The sequence below is a fragment of the Silene latifolia genome, chromosome 10 (assembly GCF_048544455.1).
Source record: "Silene latifolia isolate original U9 population chromosome 10, ASM4854445v1, whole genome shotgun sequence".
NCBI lineage: Eukaryota > Viridiplantae > Streptophyta > Magnoliopsida > Caryophyllales > Caryophyllaceae > Silene > Silene latifolia.
Window position 1 is genome coordinate 12,612,261 of NC_133535.1, and position 20,080 is coordinate 12,632,340.

The window sequence follows — 20,080 nt, forward strand, 5'->3', positions numbered from 1 at the left end:
ATATGCATGGGTGATAGACGTAAGATTAATCTTGAAGTTGGTAGACAATTATCTAAAATAATGAGTTTGCAAATGCACATTTGAAGCGTACATAAATGAGAATTAAAGTATTCAAGAGACATACCAATACAATATGATGAATATAAAGATGGTAAAGCCGTGGTGATGCAATAGTGCAGCGGTGCTTCAATTGTAGTAAGTAGTAACACATTCGTTTTTAGGACCGATGATTATTTGGTTAAGATGAACATATCTATCTTAAACTTAAAAAGGGTCGAATAAGATAGATAAGATACAAACATAATGTATTGTGATTAGCAAAAACTTCGTCCCATCTAAGCAAACGGGGTGTTCTTTGACATATTTTAATCTTAAAGTGAATATGTTCGAAGCCACAATTGCACTCTCCTAGTATAGAATAGAAAGTCAGTTTTTTGTTTAAAAGAGACGTAAATATAGTAGAAAAATGAAGAGCAAGCAGGAGTGAAAGAAATTACATAAGTAGCAGTGAGTTTAGTATCGTAATGTTACAAACTGTTGGGTCGAGATGCATTGTATTCCTTCACGTTTTTCACAATGTATAGGGCTCCAACTCTTTAAAATTTCCCATCTTACAATCCTGATTTTAAACAAATTACCCTACACATCAAACAAATTATATTATTCCCCATAAGGCTCCGTTTTCTCTAAAATTATACTTCCTCCGTCTCAATTAATTTATACTATAAAAAATTAAAAAAAGATAAATAAACGATTGAGACGGAGGGAGTAGAAATAAAGGCCAATTATTGGGGTTGCACTTCCGAATGTAGTGCTCTTTCCACCTCGATCATGACACACAATAACCAGCATACCAATAGTCCCAACCCACCATTGATTCATCATCTCTGTCTCATCAATTAGCCGTCACAATTTCAGCCTCGCTTAACCACCGAGTCGATTATTCTACGGAATCATTTTTTTTTTTGCACAAAAAAGACATATTATCTCATTGTAAATGTAAATTATTTGTGTATCGAGTCGATTCGTATTAAAAGAGCTCTATACTTCTTTAAATAGAACTAGTAAAATCATCATTGATTAAAGACGCAACCACAATTCACAACCGTTACTGTCTCACTACTCCACGACAGGCTCGACATCTACCAAGCCTCCTCATATATATTTTTTTATTTTTTTTGGTGCGAAAGACTCCTCATATATTGTAATGTCTTTACGACTCATCTTACATTAGGTTTAAAAAAACTACCAATTATTTAACGTAAGGAAACGTGCCTTGGGCATCAAGTAACCCAATGTCTATAAATACGTCCTTCAATCCACAAAAAAAAAACATGAAATTTTCTATATTTAAGCTTTAATAAATAATACGAGTACTAATTCCAAAACCCTAAAACTAAAAGCGAACCATGGCACAAGAGCGCGAACAAATTTCTTTTCGGGATCTTCAGGTTCATGTGATTTTTTTTATACTGTTTTCGTTTTAGTCATTTATTTACCTTTTTATTTTTTACGAATAATAATTTTTATGTATTTTTTTTTCCTTTTTCATGGTGTGTAAAATATTTAGTTTAACATAGAAAATTTGTGATATTTTTTTGGGGGCTTTAGTTGGAAGATTTCCTTCATAAGGATACGAAGAAACATCTTGCCCAAGGTAAATAATCCCTTGGACTTTTTTTATACTGATTTTTTTTTTCTTGTTTTTTCTTTTCAGTTTTAGTCTTTACGTCTTCAATTAATTGGGATTTTAATCTGAAATCGTCATATGTATGGGGGTATGGCTAAATTGAATGGTCTGAGATTTTGTTGCTGAAAATTGCATGTTAAATTGAAAGCAATTTTCTAATTACCAACTTCGATTCTTGTGCGCGACATTTTTTTGGTGGCAACGAATTTATGGTTAGGGTTAGTAACAGAATAAGGGTGCGTAAACTATTACCATAACAACTGCTCGAAGTCTAGAAGCCATACTATTATAATCCTTGTAATATCTTGCCGCTTGTTATATGCTTAATTTAGGCTCTGGGAGTGAGTTCCGGCAAAGCAAGAAAAAAATACAAGTGATGACGTGGACCCATTTAACCAAAAAATTCGTTATAAGCCTCCTAATGTTTTAGGCGCTTAAAACATGTTTATCTAATTATTTCGATAATTAACCCCAATTAATCAAAAAAATTCTCTTTTACCAGTTAATATCAAGTTGAATTGCAACGTATGATGTTCGAGTCTTAATTTTTGTTGTTGCTTGTTATATGCTTAATTTAGGCTCTGGGAGTGAGTTGCGGCAAAGCAAGAGTGTGGAGGCGATCTGCTCGGACATGTTGAGCCTTGGTATCTTCCCTGTCGAAGATGTTCCCCGCGTAACCATTGAGAGGACCGAAAATGTACTCTTTCTTTCGTGCTTGTTGTTAAACGCTTCATGTACTATTTCTGCCACTTTTTGATTAAATTGCCCTGCTTGATTGTCTTCCAGGAAACGGTTATCATCTCGAAACCTTATGTGTTCAAGAGCCCATATTCCGAGACTTATGTCATATTGGGCGCTGCCAATAATGTACCAAAGGAGGAGGAGGTCGATGAAACTGGAATAAATCCTCAAGACATTAAGTTGGTCATGGAGCAAGCTAAAGTCTGTAGGAGCAAGGCCGTTAAGGCACTCAAGGCTCACGATAGTGACATTGTTTCTGCCATACTGGAACTCATTGATTAGCTTGGCTTCTCTCCATTATCTTTTACCTCTAGTTATCAGGGATCTTGTTACCATCATCCCTCATTGAATCATACTTGGTGTGTCCCGCCCAATTGTGGTCCTTTGCTTTTTGAACACTATTTATAAAAAAAGAGAATACTTCAAATAATTTCCAATTTTCAATGCATAACACAAAATATAGTTATGAGTGATCTTGTTTGATTCGTCTTAATGGGTAAGAATATCAAATTTTAATTTTCACATTTAAAGTAAAGATATTTACGAAATGAAATGAGCATTGACAAACGTGCTGGTAACATAACAGAAGGAGCAATAGAAGATGGAATGTGCATCTTTTAGCTCATTCTTCCCTGATCTTAGAGTTCTATTGGGTTTGGTAACATGGGTTATGCGTAGGTAGAGCTAGCAAAAGGTGACCTGACTCAAACTGTCGTAATCCAATTTTGACAGAACCACAAAATTGGATGAACTAAAACTTATTCGAGGCTAGGCTAAACTGATAACCTAGCATTATTGTTGGGTTCCTTTGATTGATGATAACATGCCCATTTAATGTGTGCTATCTTAGTTTACCTTTTCAGGATTTATGGTTAAATCAAGCTTGGACTAATGTATTGAGTCTTAGGCGTCATCTAATGTACAAGTCAGAAAGTAAAGTATTTTAGAGTAATAGAAACAGTCAAGACCACTGATACTTTCACAAGTAACAGCAGCCTGGACTGTTGCCTCAATTCGTAACACTTGAACACTTTCTTATCTTTCAAAAGTCATTTACGTGTCTTACATTTTGAAAGATAACTTTCAGATTTTTACAAGGATTTGACCTTCTAGAAAAAGTGGTTTGAATAAATTATCATTTCAAATTGTTTCCCCTTTGTGCAAATTTGATCCTTTTGTCTTTCATAAAATAGAGATTGCTTTTTGCCATTTTGGTGAAAGCTTGTCATGTGACTTGTTTTCCCTTCCTTATTTTCTGAAAATGCATGATCTCTTTTGGATAATTTCAAAACACTCTTTCTCTCTTTTGCCTTTTGAATAAAAACCTTCTTTGGTGCAAGTTTGGGAAGTTGTTGAGACTCATCACATGTGATGGTCTTTGACCCTCAAAACCCTAACAACTCCCTTGCTCATCCTCTCTATAAAAGGCATGCCCCATCCTCTCAAAACTCCAAGACTTTTTCTGAGATTTAACTTAAGTTTGCAAATCGTTTTTCCAAAGCTTAAAAACCGAGTGTTTATTTTGCAAAACTTTTAAAAGTCTTCAAGTTGTTACAATCATGGCTACTGTTACTTTAATATACTAGACTCTCTCACTTATGAATTGTTGATCTTGTAAAGTTGTCCACCTCAATTCTTTTTAAGAATAAGTTAGTGGAAACTTGATCCTTATAACATTCTTAGTGTGTGTGTAGAGTGTAGGACGGAGTAGTCTTCAACTCTTTGGCAACCGGAGTAGGTTGCGAGTTGGCTTGTTCTAGAACGGAGTAGTTCTTAGACTTGTGTCACAACCGGAGTAGGTTGTTGTCTTTTTATTGTACGGGTTTTTAGTAGTCGGAGTAGATCACTAAAATAAATCAATAAAAAGTAGATTGGACGTAGGCACTTGAGTTCTTGCCGAACCAATTCAAAAATCTCGTGTTTGATCTTCTTTGTTTTATTCCGCTGCTTTTTATTTTGTTTGTTTTGCTTTGCTTAACTTTTGAAGTAACAGTCTCATATACTGTCACATTTGGTCTGCAGTCTGTACTCCATAAACTGAGACAAATAGCTACAGTCAGAACAGTTGTTACTTTCATACTTCAGCAAACATTCATTTTAATACTCGTTTAATCTTGCAATATTATTCGAAGTATTCTCTCATCTCTTTTGTTCTTACAACTCACTTTAAATTAATAAAGTTGAAGTTAAAATTTTTAAATAGTACCTAATTCACCCCCTCCCCCTCTTAGGTACTTGAATCCATAAACTCAACAATTATTTTTCCCAACCCAAACCCGCGATCAGATCTTGACTCAATTCATATTGGATGACTCGATAAAGAATTAGCTTATAATGCAGCAAATAAGATCAATTTGACATTTATCTTAATTGTCTTAATAACTTAACATTAAAATTTATACACTTGTAGACTGTTTTAAGATGAAATGACCCATCCAAAGTTATTTAAGATAAATATGAGGATTAACTGAACCAGTATTGATTCGAATCCAACCCGATTTGTGAAATGCGGAAGTCAATGTTACCAAAGATCAGAAGTCAGGATTGGGAATCAGGTAACGAACATGATGAACGGGATTCTTACGCTGCTTGTCAAGCAGTAAAGCATAGTTAAGCAGAATTTGTTGCTTTAATGATAGGGCATTACCGGGTGGCGCCGAGATTGGGTGTCACCCTCTCACATGCATCCATTATTGTAGGGGTCTCCACTTATTGCATGTTTTTTTTTGTGTTGACCAGGAGTATCCATACCGATAGCTGGGGTAATCTTTTCATTCGCAAGAGTCAGGAATCGAACCCATGGGCTATGACCAATTGTTTAAGAGATGAAAGTCTTACCACTCACACCGCAGCCAAATTTGATACTTATTGGGTACCACCCGGTAATGCGAACCCATTTTCCTGAACTTTCTCCAGAGAGCACAAAAAGATTGATAGGTATAAAAATCAGTGGCATCATGAACGATGATCATCAATGTGTGACGAAAGTGCTATTTAAGAGATTAGACTTAACGTGTATCGGCCAATTTAGCCCGACACTTCATGATGACAAAATAAATTATGCAAAAGCAGTTAAAGAAGGTAACATATAGTTACATAAAGAGTAAATTATCAATTACACCCACGTCAAATACACATTTTTACATTTACTCCCACGTCAAATTTTTTTATTAAATTACACCCAAGTTAATAGCTCAGTTTACAAATTGCACCCCAAGCCATTTTCAGGTGAAAAACTAAATGAAATGACTATATTGCCCCCGCGTGTCTCTAACTGTGAATCAACCTCAACTCTTCATTTTACATCCCCTATTTCAGATTTGCCCTAATTTCATCCTAATTTTCCCCCAAAATCTCCCCCTTTCAAATTCCCCCAAATTCTCGCATAAACCCCAATTGATCATCCGTCACCATCATTCACTTTACTAATCATCTGTAAGTTGCCCTTGTACTGGTGGTCGATGTTTGTCTGTAGAATACATAGACAGAGTTGGAGCTGGCAAAGAAGCATGGTTTGAAGCTTCATATTGACGGGGCTCGCATTTTCAATGCTGCAACTGTGAGTTGAAGAACTATATTGCCATCCATCTTTATTTATGCAATTCATGATTTATACTTAGAATTGTCAGTGTTTGAAACGCTATTTCTTACAAGAATCCCACTTTCTTCCACTGTCAGGCACTTGCTGTTCCGGTAGATAGATTTTTTTGATTTCTCTTGCTTTGATAATGTGTAGGTTAATTAGTTAGGTTCAATTTGTTTGTTGCTTAATTTTAGATTTCTGTTACCATTTGCTTAATTTTAGATTTCTGTTGCCATTAAATAAAGTTAGAAATTTGTTTGTATTTCTTAGTTTATAATTCTGGATTTAATTGATATTTATTGAAACGAAAATGATATTTATTGACTTCAAATTGATTTAATTGAACACAATTAACCAAAACAAAACAATGTGGAATGACTTACCTTGAGATGATGAACACAATGAAGGGAAAAAAATTAGGGAAGAGAGACAAGAAGGATGAAGAGGCAATGAAGAAGGAGGAAACAAGAATCAGCTTAATAAAGGAATGAAGGAGGGCAAAGTCGTCCAAAAATTTATATTTTACCCAGAAATTTTGAAAATTGACGGAAATTTGGCCGGATTCCGATATTGGGTGCAATTTGTAAACTGAGCTATTAACTTGGGTGTAATTTAATAAAAAAAATTAACGTGGAGTAAATGTAAAAATGTGTATCTGACGTGGGTGTAATTGATAATTTACTCTTACATAAAGGTTCCTAGCAGCAATCTCATCAACAAAATAAATTCTCGTCCCCAAATAATACGAAACTGGTTAACATTAATTTGTTATTCCTTACGCAACGATTACTCCCTTTGCCTAATCCTATTACATCGTCATTCCTAGTTATATCATAAGTAGAGGTGGCAAACGGGTCAATCAAATCAGTTTAGGTTCGGGTTCTTTCGGATCGGGTTATTTCGGTTTATCTTTTTTTTCGATTTCAGTTCGGTTCAACTCAGGTTGGATTCAATTTTCACTTTTAATCGATTGTAGATATTTCGGATCGATTCAGATTCTAGTTGGGTCAATATCGGTGCAAATAAAGTTCGAATCGGGTTAATATCAGAGCATATGAGATTCGAGTCAGGTCATAATCGGATCGGATGTCAAGGGATTAGGTCTTTATTCAAAACATTGGATATAATACGAATAATTTTTTTTAAAAAGTAATAAATAATGTTTTTTGTATAACTACGATATAATATTAAGTCATTGACGTCAAATGGGTGACACTCATGTGCAAAAAGATACCTTATATGTGACACCTAGGTACATTCGGGTCATTTCGGGTTTCAATGTTGGGTTTATGTCATCTATGTACGGGTTGAAATCGGTTCAGGTATATATCAGTTCGGATTAAAACAATTCAGGTTGAAACAGTTCAGGTTCATTTGATTTTAGGTCTATTTCAGATATTACAAATTCGATTCAATTTCGAATCAATTCAGGTCAATTCAGATTTCGGGGTGAAGTTCAGTTATACCTTTCGGGTGTACGGTCAGGTGTCGATTCGGGTATTTTCGATTGGTTTTTCGGGTTCGGTATACTTTTGCCAGGTCTAATCATAAGTCTACAACTTTTGTTATATCACAAATCTTTCAAATAAAACTATTGTATTTCCTAATCCTATTACATCGTCTATTTCTGTTTCCGAATCCTATTAAAGTATAAGTAACCCGATGTGTATATATATACATCGTGGATTAATCCATACAAATCACATAACAATTCTCCAAATTTAATCTTCATCTATATAATAATAATATTTCCATGTCAAGCCGTATTGTAGTTGAGCAAGAGCAGAAACAAATTCCAGCTATGGATGTGAATAAGTGTCTTGCCCAAGGTAATAACTTTCACATAATTCCACTTTTTCTATTTTTATTTTCCAGTTTTAATTTTTATTTCCTCAATTAATTGTATTTTTTTGTCACAAGTAATGTAGTAGCGTCTTCTAATAATGTCTTATTAGTTACTCCCTCTGTCCCGGTCATTTGTTGTCCTTTTCCATTTTGGGGTGTCTCAGTCATTTGTTGTCCTTTCTATTTTAAGAATGAACTTGATGAGTAATTTGATCATTCTCATTCAATTTGTTCCACTTGTCATTTAGTTACTGGCCCTCTCCTCTTTCCTTGGTCTTTGTGCCAAAACGAAAGGACAACAATTGACCGGGACGGAGGGAGTATTATAGTATAATTAGTTTACGCTTATGACACAAGCAAATAAGCAATAAAGACAAAGAGAAACGTAAAGAACACACTAATTTATTACGTGGGTTATTCACTAACAGTAGGTTAGTTATGTCAACCTCACAAAAGGAGGAGCGAATTATTGATATTGAGGAGATTCAAGATTTAAGAGTTTAGATAGATTCAGATTGTTATGATATGTAAACTATTAGGACTAAGACCAATGCAGAATAACCTAGATTCCTAGAAAGACTCAAAATAGAACCCTAGCGCGTGCAGACATATATTAGAAAAACCCTTATATATAAGATATTGTGATAGTCGTTCGAAGTGGCGACTAGCCGTATATCAAGTTGAATTTTAACATATGAATTATGATGTTCGAGTCTTAATTTTTCTTGCTTAATTTAGGCTCTGAAAATGAGTTCCGGCAAAGCAAGAGTGTGGAGGAGATCTGCTCCGTCAAAGATGTTCCCCAGTCTACCTTAGCCTTTGTGCGTAGGACCGGAAATGTAAGAAAAATTCATTTGTTATCGACTATTTATCGTGCTTGTTGTTAACGCTTTGTACTCTTTTTTCCCACTTTTTGATTAAATTGCCCTGCCTGGCCTGTATTCCAGGAAATGGTGTACGCGTTCGTCAGGAAACCTTATGTGTTCAAGACCGAGACTAATGTCACATCGGAAGCTGCCAATAATGTAACAAAGGAGGAGGAGGAGGACGAAGAGGTAGATGAAACAGGAGTAGATGATCGCGACATTGAGTTGGTCATGGAGCAAGTTGGAGTTTGTAGGAGTAAGGCTGTTAAGGCACTTAAGGCTTTTGATGGTGACCTTGTTTATGCAATAGTAGAACTCACTAGTCAATAATTTGTCAATAATTTTACTTTTAAAAACATAACAAAAAGAATAATAGAAGATGGAATCTGCATTTTTAAGTTCATTTTTCCCGTATTTTAAACTACGTTTATCCCTAGACACAATGGTATATTATTATTTTATCAGTAAGCTAGATTCACGTCAAAATCTTTTATTTCTTCCGGTTTATTCCTCAAGCCGATCAAAAATCTTAACAACAATAAATAACATCCACTTTTATTACAAACACCGTGGGTTCTATAAGACCCAATCAAATATCCTACCCATATCCGATGGGTCCAAAATAACTAGACCCATATGCATACCCTACTAATCTGGGTAACAATGTGGGTTCAAATTCCAGCACATTAAAAAAAAAGCTTATCAGTGTTGCAAAATGTCAATCAACCAAAGTAATACTAAAATGGGCTCACTAGTTAGTTAATAGGAATATTTATAATAGGATTATTTATGATAGATGAACCAACTCAACCAAAACCTTAAGGTGATGGTTCAACTATTATAAATATTCCTATTACGCTCCCTCACTCAAATGCTCATTGGGCTTGAAGAGTGGTTGGTTGTGCGCCGGCTCCCCCGTACCGTGTGCTGGAATTCCACTTCGAGTTTTTGAGGAGTTTTGAGGTTTCCAGGATTTGAACCCGTGACCTTCGGTCACACTGGCTCTGATACCATGATAGATGAACCAACTCAATAAGATTTAGTCACCAACATATTGGATATTTTGTGATTTATGTATATATTTTAATAGTTTATTCTAGAATAAAGACAAACGTATCGAATACCGTATATCCAGTTTCATATTTTGCCGATCCTTATCCGATACGGTTTTTAATGAACCGTATCGTATATCCGGAAATTCGTATCGGATATCCGGAAATCCGTATAATTAAATTCGTATAGCGTATCGGATACGTGTAATAAATCCGTATCGTATAATTTTGCTGAGCCCTTCATATCCTACCCATTAGGGTAGAATCTTGTTGGGTAGGGTCCAAGATCCATCGCCATCCATAGTTCCAACGCGAATCTAACACAAACTCACTCAACTTGACTCGTGACCTGATTTTTTTTTTTTTTATGATGAGGGGGTTGAATCCCCCGGGCCCATGCATTCCCGCACCACCACATGGACCATGTAAGCCACCCTCTTCGGGGGCTGCAGTAGTGGCCAAGTGATCATCGCCCCAGCTGGTAGTCGAACCCGGGATCTCTCAACTCCTGCATTTCTGCAAGTTTCAAGGTTTAACCCGACTACCACTGGACTAACACCACTTGATTGTGACCTGATTTTGGTTCAACTCAATGGGTGACCGATAACAAATTAGCTTAATACTTGGTGTAGAATTGTAGATAAGACCAAAATAACATTTAACTTATTCGTTAACAAATTAGCTTAATACTTGGTGTAGATAAGACCAAATTAACATTTAACTTATTTGTTTTTAACTATTTAATATTCCTCCAACAAGTAATTAAAAATGACCCAAGTTGTCATTTTTTAATATTGTTCCAATATTAAACTAAACAATTGACGTCCTAACTTGGGAATATATAACAACACCCCACAAACATCAATAATCATCTACCAAGTAATAAAAAAATTACACTTATATGCGATCTTATTTCCTAATAACAATCGACCGGCAGATAATATAAAATGGGAGAAGTGAAATTGTATAGAGCATGGCGTAGTCCATTTAGTTGGAGAGTGGAGATTGCATTAAAACTCAAGGGAATTGAGTATGAAGTCATAGACGTAGATTTGAGTAACAAGAGTGACGAATTACTCATGTATAACCCCGTTCATAAGAAGATCCCTGTTCTTGTTCATAACGGGAAGTCCGTCTCCGAATCACTGGTGATCCTAGAGTATATCGACGAGACTTGGAAGGATAACTACCCGCTCTTGCCTAGTGACCCTTATGATCGAGCTCAAGCTCGGTTTTGGGCTAAGTTTATTGATGATAAGGTATTGTTTTAAATTATTGGAGTCAAATTAATTGCTCCCTTTATTCTATTTTTTACATTTTTTTTTTGGTCTATTTTTTCTAGCATATTACATCTTTTACTCTATATATATATATATATATACTAGTGTTAAATTCGTGAAAAAAAAACACGGGTCGATATTAATCATTTATCAGTGTATAAAATCTCTAATAGAATCACTAATTACTGAATTTAAGAATTAAGATTTGAGTACTTAAAAATCAACATCTAAATAGGATTAATTAGAAGAAAAATGAGATAGCGTCATGTTAGCCAAATTTATAAAATCCATCAGCCAATAAAAAATCTTAAAAAGACTTGATTTTTATACTAGGTAGATTTTTGAATATATATCAGTTATCACTCGTAGAGTCAAAGTACATTATAGGGTCAACAATTGATCTCCCTTGTGACGGGTTACCATTTGTGGCGGATATTTTGTGAGTTAAAATGGTAACAAAATGGGTTAGTGGAGAAAGGGGACCACATGAATAGTGTTGCAGAGAGAGAAAAAGTTGGTACATTGTGAGGTAAAATGGTATCCGTCTTCAGCTTGTGACGGATATGTCATGTCTTCAATGAGAATTTGTGTAGGGTCAAATAGACAAATTTCCGTGAATACGTTTTATTTTAATCCTTGATAATTGTGTAGCTGGAAAGTAGGTAATTTCGATTACGATGGTATTGGTGCTATGATGGAGTTTTTGTCGTACTTATTATAGCTGTTTATGAGTCGTTCTGTCCATTGAGCTTTATCTCGTCCATCAAATAAGCGGCTATAAATAAGACATTTTGAGAAAAATATAAAGGCCAAACTCACCAATCTGCTTGTCCGTGGGCCAAAAGTATAACTTGAGCCCTACATCCGATCTAAGCCCGCATTTGATCAACTCTACACTCTACTACGAATAATCTTAATGATTACCCCCTTCATACCAGATCAATGGTAACATTGACTTTTTCACACTTGTCGAGACACGTTTTGCAACGTGAATATCTTTAGTTACACATTATTAAAAATTATAAAAATTTGATATTCTTATAGCATTCATGGCGATAAATCAAACAAGATCTCACATGACAATATTTTGTCTTATAGATTAAAAATAATATCGAAGATTCCCTACGACCATGAATAGTGCCAAGATTCTCAATGTTATCATTGGTGTGGTATAGAGGGAGTATTTGCTAATGTATTGTGAGAAAACATTAGTTTAATACTCGTATTTTAAATCGAAATATTTGCCTATCAAAATTAAGTAAATACCATTTAATGGTCTAGGATTCGGTTCAGAGTGACACGAAAATGAGTAGGAAAATGATTTACTAATTAAAAGTATGTAAAAGAAAAAAGGATTAAAATTTTCGTTAATAAGTAATCGCGTTGATAGACTCAAAGGCAGTCAGTCAAAGCATTGCAGTTTGCACTTTGCAGTATCCAAGGGTGGGTGGGGGATTTGAACCTGATCGATTTTACGGTAAATGCAGGTATGTACTACAGTGTGGGGTGCATTAATGGGCCAAGAAGATAACAAAGAAAAAGCCCAAGAAGAAGTACATAAGGTCCTCAAAATACTTGAGAACAAGGTCAAGGCAAAAGACTCAATTGAAGGAAAGAAAGTTGGGTATCTTGACATAGTGGGCTTAATTGTAGGCTATTGGGCTCCAATTATGCAAGAAGTTCTTGGCAAGGAAGTGGGCTTAAATAGGGACACTTATCCAAGCATCTACTCTTGGACTGATGGGCTAGTGGGCCTGGACTATATGAAAAATATTTTGCCCAAGAAAGATGAACTTGTGGCCGCTTTTAGGACCCATTTTGCGTCTACTAAGTAATGTAGGACCGTCCTTCGATAGGACAACAACGTTGTAATAAGATCTTTACGATTTGGGTTTTTGAGTTTGGTCCTGACTGTGTAATACGAAGTAGGAAGTATTTTGCGTCTACTAAGTAATGTAAGGCTGTCCTTCTGATGAAAATGTTCTAATAAGTTCGGTTTTTGGTTGATCTGGTTCAACTTTTAAGTTTTACATTGTGTCTACTATGTATGTAGGATCGTCTTTCAGTTGGAGGAGAATGCTACAACAAGTTTTTTTCGATTTGGATTTTTGGTTGGTCTATCAATTGTGAAAATTTCTAATCTAATCCAGCAAGTCTTGCTTACAACTGTTGTAACTCCATTATTTGCAATTTGCTTCGCAACATGGTCTGAATCGTGTGAAAATCATACTAAAAGAACTTAAACTTAACCAATCCAAATGTAATAATTAATTTAAAGTAAAAAAAATGATTTTACAACCAAGTACAATTAGAATTAAGATTCAAGAAAAATGTAATAATTAATTTAAAGTAAAAAAAATGATTTTACAACCAAGTAAAATTAGAATTAAGATTCAAGAAAAATTAAGGTTGATAATTTTTATCTATGTTCGTATCTATTACATCGAACAAGCATCGCATTACCCATAAGGAGTCCAACGCTATTATGGAAACAATTTCATGGTAACTTCTAGTTATACCATAAGTTCATCACAAAATTTTCAATTACACAATCGTCTCTCCAAAGTTTTAGTATTTCCTAATCCTATTACATCGTCTATTTCCTAATCCTATTACATCGTCTATTTCCTAATCCTATTAAGTAACCTGTAACCCGATGTGTATATACTATATATACATACATCATGGATTAATCCATACAAAATAACAAATCACCTAATAATTCTTCATCTATAATAATAATACTGTTTTTCTAAAACACCTTAAAACTAAAAAGCTAACAACCATGTCAGGCCGTGTTGATGAGCAAGAGCAGTATCTTGCCCTAGGTAACTTTCTCATAATTTCACTTCTTCAATTTTTTTTTTCTGTTTTAATTTTTCTGTCCTCAATTAATTGGAATTTTAATTTTAATACTCCGAGCTTTTGTTACAAGTAATATGTGGCAGTGTCTTCTAATTTCTTATACGTATATTCCCTTCGTCTCAATCACCGTACTATAATTTTTGTTGTTGTTATTGCTGTTGTTCAAGTCTTTATTTTTCGTGTTGTTTCTTATGGTTGATTTAGGTTCAGGGAATGACGTTCAACAACAAAGCACGAGTATGGAGGAGATCCGCATGGACATGTTGAGACGCGGTGTGAAACCCGTCAAAGATGTTAACCGTATAATCATTGAGAGAGCCGAAAATGTAAGATTCATTGTTTTTCCTATTAAAAGAGTGCATCTTCTACTCCAGTAAGTGGATTATATCTCTGAAGTAGTACATGATATAGTTTTTAAGCATTAAGATAAAAGCTTTGAGTTTTAATTTAAATTTTTTGAGTTTTATTATAAAGTGTTTGAATTCATTTATTTAAACATTAATCTCAAAAAGTTATATTATAACTCAAAAAAATTATATATAAACTCAAAAATATTAAATTTTTGACATCAAAAAACTAAAATTTAATTTATAAACTCTAGAACTTAAAAAGATAAAAAAAAAATTCAAAAAGTCATTAAGTACGAGGTAGTAAATCTTTTTTCTCTCTCTACTCCTCTTGCTAATTTAATTTCTAAATTTAATTTGCCCGTTGCTACAGGAATTGTCATTCATCTCGAAACCTGAAGTGTTCAAGAGTCCAGATTCAGAGAGTTATGTCATATTCGGAGAGGTAAAGATCGAGGAGCCGAGATCTGAGCCTGAATCATCATCTGCAACCGCTAATATACCAAACGAAAAGAAAGCCGAGGTCAATGAAACAGTAATATTTGATCCTGACGATATTGAGATGGTCATGGCACAAACTAGAGTCTCAAGGAGAAAGGCCCTTAAGGCACTAGAGGCTAATAACGGTGACCCGTTTAATGCCATAATGAATCTCATTTATTTAGCAAAGAAAGTAGAAGACGTCGATATTGGAGAACCGGACGAATTTGATCCTGACGAGATTGAGACGGTCATGAAAAGAGGTGGAGTTTCAAGGCGCACGGCCGTTAAGGCACTTGTGGCTAATGATGGTGACTGTTTTAATGCCCTAATGAATATTCTTTTATTGACGAAAAAAGAAGTAGATGATCGCGACGTTGAAAAGGTCATGGCGCTTGCTAGCGTCTCACGTATCAAGGCGTCTATGGCGATTAAGGCTTGTAATGGTGACGTTAATAGTGCCATATTAAATCTCACTTGTTAGCTTGCCTTGTCTCCTGCCTCTTTCTTTATGGTCAAGGATTTTACCCTCTTTGTTTTGGCAAATTCAAATTTAATACGAGAATATCCGTCTTAAGTTATCCGATCTTATAAGCTAGACTTGTGTAACATGCTTAGGTAACAATTCAAATTTTGTTACTCTGTAGCTTAAAAGTTATGTTGAGTTTATGGATTCAAGTACCTAAGAGGGGGAGGGGGTGAATTAGGTACTCTTTTAAAAATTTTAACTTCAACTTTATTGGATTAAAGTAAGTTAAGTGAACCAAAAGAGATTAAAGGATACTTTGAATAATATTGAAAGATTGAACAAGTATCACGATGAATGTTTGCTGAAGTATGAAAGCAACAATCGTTCTGACTGTATCTATTTGTCTCAGTTTGTGGAATTACTGCAAACCAAATGCGACAGTATGATGAACTGTTACTTCTAAGGTTAAGCGAAACAATACAAACAAACAAAGTAAAAAGAGCAGCGGAAATAAAGTGAAAAACAATGAACACGAGATTTTTGAATTGGTTCGGCAAATACTCAAGTGCCTACGTCCAATCTACCTTTTTATTACTTTCCTTTAGTGATCTACTCCGACAACTAAAAGACCCTTGTAATAAAAGACGCCAACCTACTCCGGTTGCAAAGCTAGTACAAGAACTACTCCGTTCTTATGACAAGCTAACTCGCAATCTACTCCGATTGCCAAGAGTTAAAGGACTACTCCGTCCTAGAACTCAATACTCACAACCTACTCCGGTTGCCAACTCACAACCTACTCCGGTTGTCAAGAGTTAAAGACTACTCCGTCCTAAACTCTACTAACACACTTAGAATGTTATAGGATCAAGTTTCCACTAACATATTCTTAACAAAGAATAGAGATGGACAACTTTTACAAGATCAACAATTCTTAAGCAAGAGTGTTTAGTATAGAAAAGCAACAGTAGCCACGACTGTAGAAACTGAAAGACACTTGAAGACTTTTAAAGGATTTTGCAAACAAACACGATTTTAAAGCTTTGAAAATGATTTGCAAAGTTGGAAGAATTAATTCAGAAAAGTCTTAAGGATTTATGAAGGAGGCACACGGTTTATATAGAGGAGGTGAGTGAAGGGGTTGCTAGGGTTTTGAAGGGTCAAAGACCTCACATGTGAAGACCATTTGCAACCACCCAAAACTTGCACCAAAAAGGGGTCTTTTGCAAAGGTAAGAAAAGAGAAAGAAGGTTTGAAGGATAACCTTAAATGCTCATGCAAAATCAGAAAACAAAGGATGTGAGACAAGTCACATGATGACAAGTTAACACAAATATGGCAAAAAGCATTTCTTCTTTTCTTAAAGACCAAAGGATTGAATTTGCATAAAAAGGAAACATTTTGAAATAATTCAAACCACTCTTTAAAGGATACTACCTCCTTAATAAAAATATGATATTTATCTTTGAAAAATGAATCACGTGAAAGCTTTTGAAAGATAAAAAGGATCTTCAAGTTTTTACGAGTTGTGGCATAATCCAAACAGCTGTTTGCGTGTGAAAGCAACAGTCGTCTGGATTTCTTTCTATTACTCTAATATACTCTACTTTCTTGCTTGTACATTAGATGACACATGACTTATTACAATGGATGATTAACAACTTCAACACTTCTTAATCCAAGCTTGATTACATCATTAATCCTGAAAAGGTAAACTAAGAATACACAAATCAAGTGGGCATGTTATCATCAACATAAGGAACCCAACAAATTCCCCCTTTGATGATGACAAGCCCCAAACGAATGTATAAGCAATGTAAACACCTTAATTCAAGATTTAAGCAAGCAAGATCAAATGATAGAGAAGGGACAATATTACCTTACCAAGGGCAAAAGCTAGAATCAAACTATCATGACAATTTTACATTGCCCCAAAACAAGAATCAAGCTAAGAAGGTTAGACAAGCCATTAGTTTAATCAATAAGCAAAGAGATTCAAAGCATGAGTTTACCTTTTCCCCCTCTTGACATCATCAAACGGATAGGGATGTCAAAAGCATTAGAGTGCAGATAATTCACAAGAAAACACAAAAAGACACATGTAATTGTAACAAGGTCAACATAAACGTACGGTTTAAACATAAGTTTACCATAGTTCAACATGGCTAAAGATAGTTTAAAATGCACCACCAAGCATCAAAATAACAAGTAAAGAAAATAGTCTTAGGAGGGCACAACAAGGTGGGACAAAAGATGTAAGGCAAAAGACAAGTGTGATTATGGGCAAATTTAGGGTGCGGAAGTTTGGTCATCATTTTGGAGGATAATGAAGAGGATTGAAAAAGGTGGAGGTTTGACAATGAAGGGCCGAGTCACAGTCATCTCAACTGTTGCATTGGATTTTGTTATATTGAAACCACCAAGGTATGCATCGATATACCTTCTCAACATATGATGAAAGAGCATCAACTTCTCATATTTTCCTTAGTACACGACATGTGATGGGGGAACATCAACTTCTTATATGTTGCTCTCATTTCATGAAAATTCTTGACAAATTTGATCTTGACCTTTGAGCATAGCAACGATGGCATACACTTTGTGACTTCCTTTCAATTTCTTCCAAATTTTTGCTTTCCTTCTTTTCTCAAGACCGTCGCATTTTTCAATTTCATCTATCTCGTTTCCAATAATCACTTTGACATTTCACATATTGCCTTCCCGTTTTTTTTTTTTTTTTTTTTTTTTTCAACCAACTTCAATTTTTAATTTCATCTATCTCCGTTTTCTAACCAACTTCCCGATCATCTCTTGATACATATGTAGAACATAGATGTAATACCCCGTATTTTATATTACTATTTAAGTTGGGTAAATTGTTGAGTCGGTAATTATGGCAATTTATTTTATTTAACTCGCGTTGTATCGATCCTAGTTAATTGACACGGGTTTATACGGAAATTGAAATCGACCCATTTGAGCTGGCCCAATAAAATGACCAGCCCAAATTAACCTTAATTAAATTATAGTAGCTAACTTTAATTAAAATAATAGTACACTAGCTTTAATTAAAATAATAGTACACTAGCCTACAAATACCCATCACTACCCGTCATCATGAACACACACCCCAAATTGACATTAATTAAATAAACATACCCTACCTTAATTAAACAATAGTATTCTAATTCTACAAATACCCATCACAACCCGTCATCATGAACACACACACCACAAACAACCTTTCACTTTTCTTCAGATCCAATCTCACCCTTTTCACGCATTTCGAGGAGAGAAAGTGAGCGTGGGCCTTGACAAAGTGCAGCAAGGGATAAAGTAGGGTGGTTGTCGGCGTGTGGTAAGGCGGCCCTAGGTGGTGGTTTTCGTGGCGGTTTGGGTAAGCATTCAACCTTCCTCTGTTTTTCTTCTTGTTGTCGGGTTTTGTTGCGGGTATGTGCGTGTCTATTATAGGTGTTTCTGGTGGTGGTGGTCGGGGTAAGGGAAATGGGTGGTCAGGGTAGAGTGTAGGGGTGGTGGTTAGGGCGGTTATAGGTGGTGGTGGTGGCGGTAATAGGCGGCAGCGATGGGAAGGGTAGCAACAGGTTGGGTTACGGTTTTGGGTGAGTTTAAGTGGTTAGGATTGGGGTGGCACCACCGTGGACTCGGGGGAGGTCGAAACAGTGGTGCCACCGTGTATGGGTACGTGGGATGTCGGCGAGTTGAATGGTGGTTGTTGGGCAGTGGGTAGTTGTTGGTTGCGGTGGTGGTGCGTGGTGAATCAGTGGGTGTTTGGTGAGGTTCGGCTTTGAACCAGGCCAAAAGACGGGCCATGGTTCTCCTCGCCGGCGGCAGTCGAGCCCAGTGGGGCTGGGTTGTTGGCGGCTAGGTTGAAGTGGGGACCACGACTGGTGGTTGTCGTGGTGGTTTGGGTGGCGCGTGGTGTGCGTGCGTGAGTGTAAAGGGGACGGGGTGATGACGAGGTGTTTTGGTTTCGAAACGGGTTTTTGTCATAAGTTTAATAATTAGAATTCGTTGATATATCGTATTAATTAATTAATGTAGTTCCGTAACATTTAAATAATTTAATCAAATTTAACTTCCGAGTTATTTAAATAATTGGAGACGGGTGTTTGAGTTGTTTAAGTTCGATTCGGGTTTCTTAATCGTTAATTCATTTAAATCTTTTAATTAACATATTAGTTATTTAATTCTATTCCCGAGTCAATTAAATAATCATTTAATTTAATCTCCGAGTCATTTAAATAGTTTAGAGAATTTAGAGACGAGTTTGGAGTCGGGTTGGTTGAACTGGAAAACGGCTATATCGGGGAAGTTTCCATTTAAGGAAACTTTCCGTTTAGGAAGTTCTATTTTTAGTAACTTTCTATTTTGGGAACGGGATTAGTTAAGTAATCATTTATCATTATTTATCTTTCAGAGGGCGAATTTGTTGTGGAATATTACTGAGCATCTCCCATTTGACTCAGATCGAGGTAGGGAAATACACTAATTGAGTTCTTACGATTATAAAGAGTTGGCATGTTCGGTGATTATATGACATATCTGATTTATCTCATCTATCATATTGAGCATTATCATTTCATACATTTCATACATGGCATTTGCATCGGAGTTGGAGTTGGAGGAGATGAGATTATTACGATAAGGCCCAGGCGGGTTCTGCAGGACCTGCCCTGGTGTCCTCAGCTGTTAAGCTGGTATATCGACGACGGTCGATTGTTGTGTCTGCCGGGGATCGGTATGGCCGGGCGTAAGGGGATATGAGATATGAGATTGAGTTGAGATGGTGATGGAGGTGACGGAGTATCATGCATATCATATTTATTGTTTCACTGTTTTCC

The 20,080-nt window shown here is 35.6% G+C and overlaps 4 protein-coding genes across 4 annotated transcripts; all 4 read left to right on the forward strand.

Moving 5' to 3' along the window:
- The first annotated feature begins 1,355 nt into the window (after positions 1–1,355).
- LOC141607317 (nascent polypeptide-associated complex subunit alpha-like protein 2) lies at positions 1,356–2,864 on the forward strand. The gene is made up of 4 exons (XM_074426672.1): positions 1,356–1,451; positions 1,612–1,657; positions 2,269–2,387; positions 2,477–2,864. Exons 1-4 carry the CDS (start codon positions 1,410–1,412, stop codon positions 2,711–2,713), a joined length of 444 nt encoding a protein of 147 aa, XP_074282773.1. The 5' UTR covers positions 1,356–1,409; the 3' UTR covers positions 2,714–2,864.
- Positions 2,865–7,554: 4,690 nt separating this feature from the next.
- On the forward strand, positions 7,555–9,094 carry LOC141607314 (nascent polypeptide-associated complex subunit alpha-like protein 2). The gene is made up of 3 exons (XM_074426670.1): positions 7,555–7,843; positions 8,598–8,698; positions 8,807–9,094. Exons 1-3 carry the CDS (start codon positions 7,768–7,770, stop codon positions 9,053–9,055), a joined length of 426 nt encoding a protein of 141 aa, XP_074282771.1. The 5' UTR covers positions 7,555–7,767; the 3' UTR covers positions 9,056–9,094.
- A 1,435-nt stretch (positions 9,095–10,529) lies between these two features.
- Positions 10,530–13,074, forward strand: LOC141607316 (glutathione S-transferase U8-like). Its single transcript, XM_074426671.1, has 2 exons — positions 10,530–11,036; positions 12,545–13,074. The coding sequence occupies exons 1-2, from the start codon at positions 10,725–10,727 to the stop codon at positions 12,890–12,892; spliced, it is 660 nt and encodes a 219-aa protein (XP_074282772.1). The 5' UTR covers positions 10,530–10,724; the 3' UTR covers positions 12,893–13,074.
- Positions 13,075–14,038: 964 nt separating this feature from the next.
- On the forward strand, positions 14,039–15,282 carry LOC141607318 (nascent polypeptide-associated complex subunit alpha-like protein 4). The gene is made up of 2 exons (XM_074426673.1): positions 14,039–14,248; positions 14,643–15,282. Exons 1-2 carry the CDS (start codon positions 14,114–14,116, stop codon positions 15,231–15,233), a joined length of 726 nt encoding a protein of 241 aa, XP_074282774.1. The 5' UTR covers positions 14,039–14,113; the 3' UTR covers positions 15,234–15,282.
- The last annotated feature ends 4,798 nt before the right edge of the window (positions 15,283–20,080 follow it).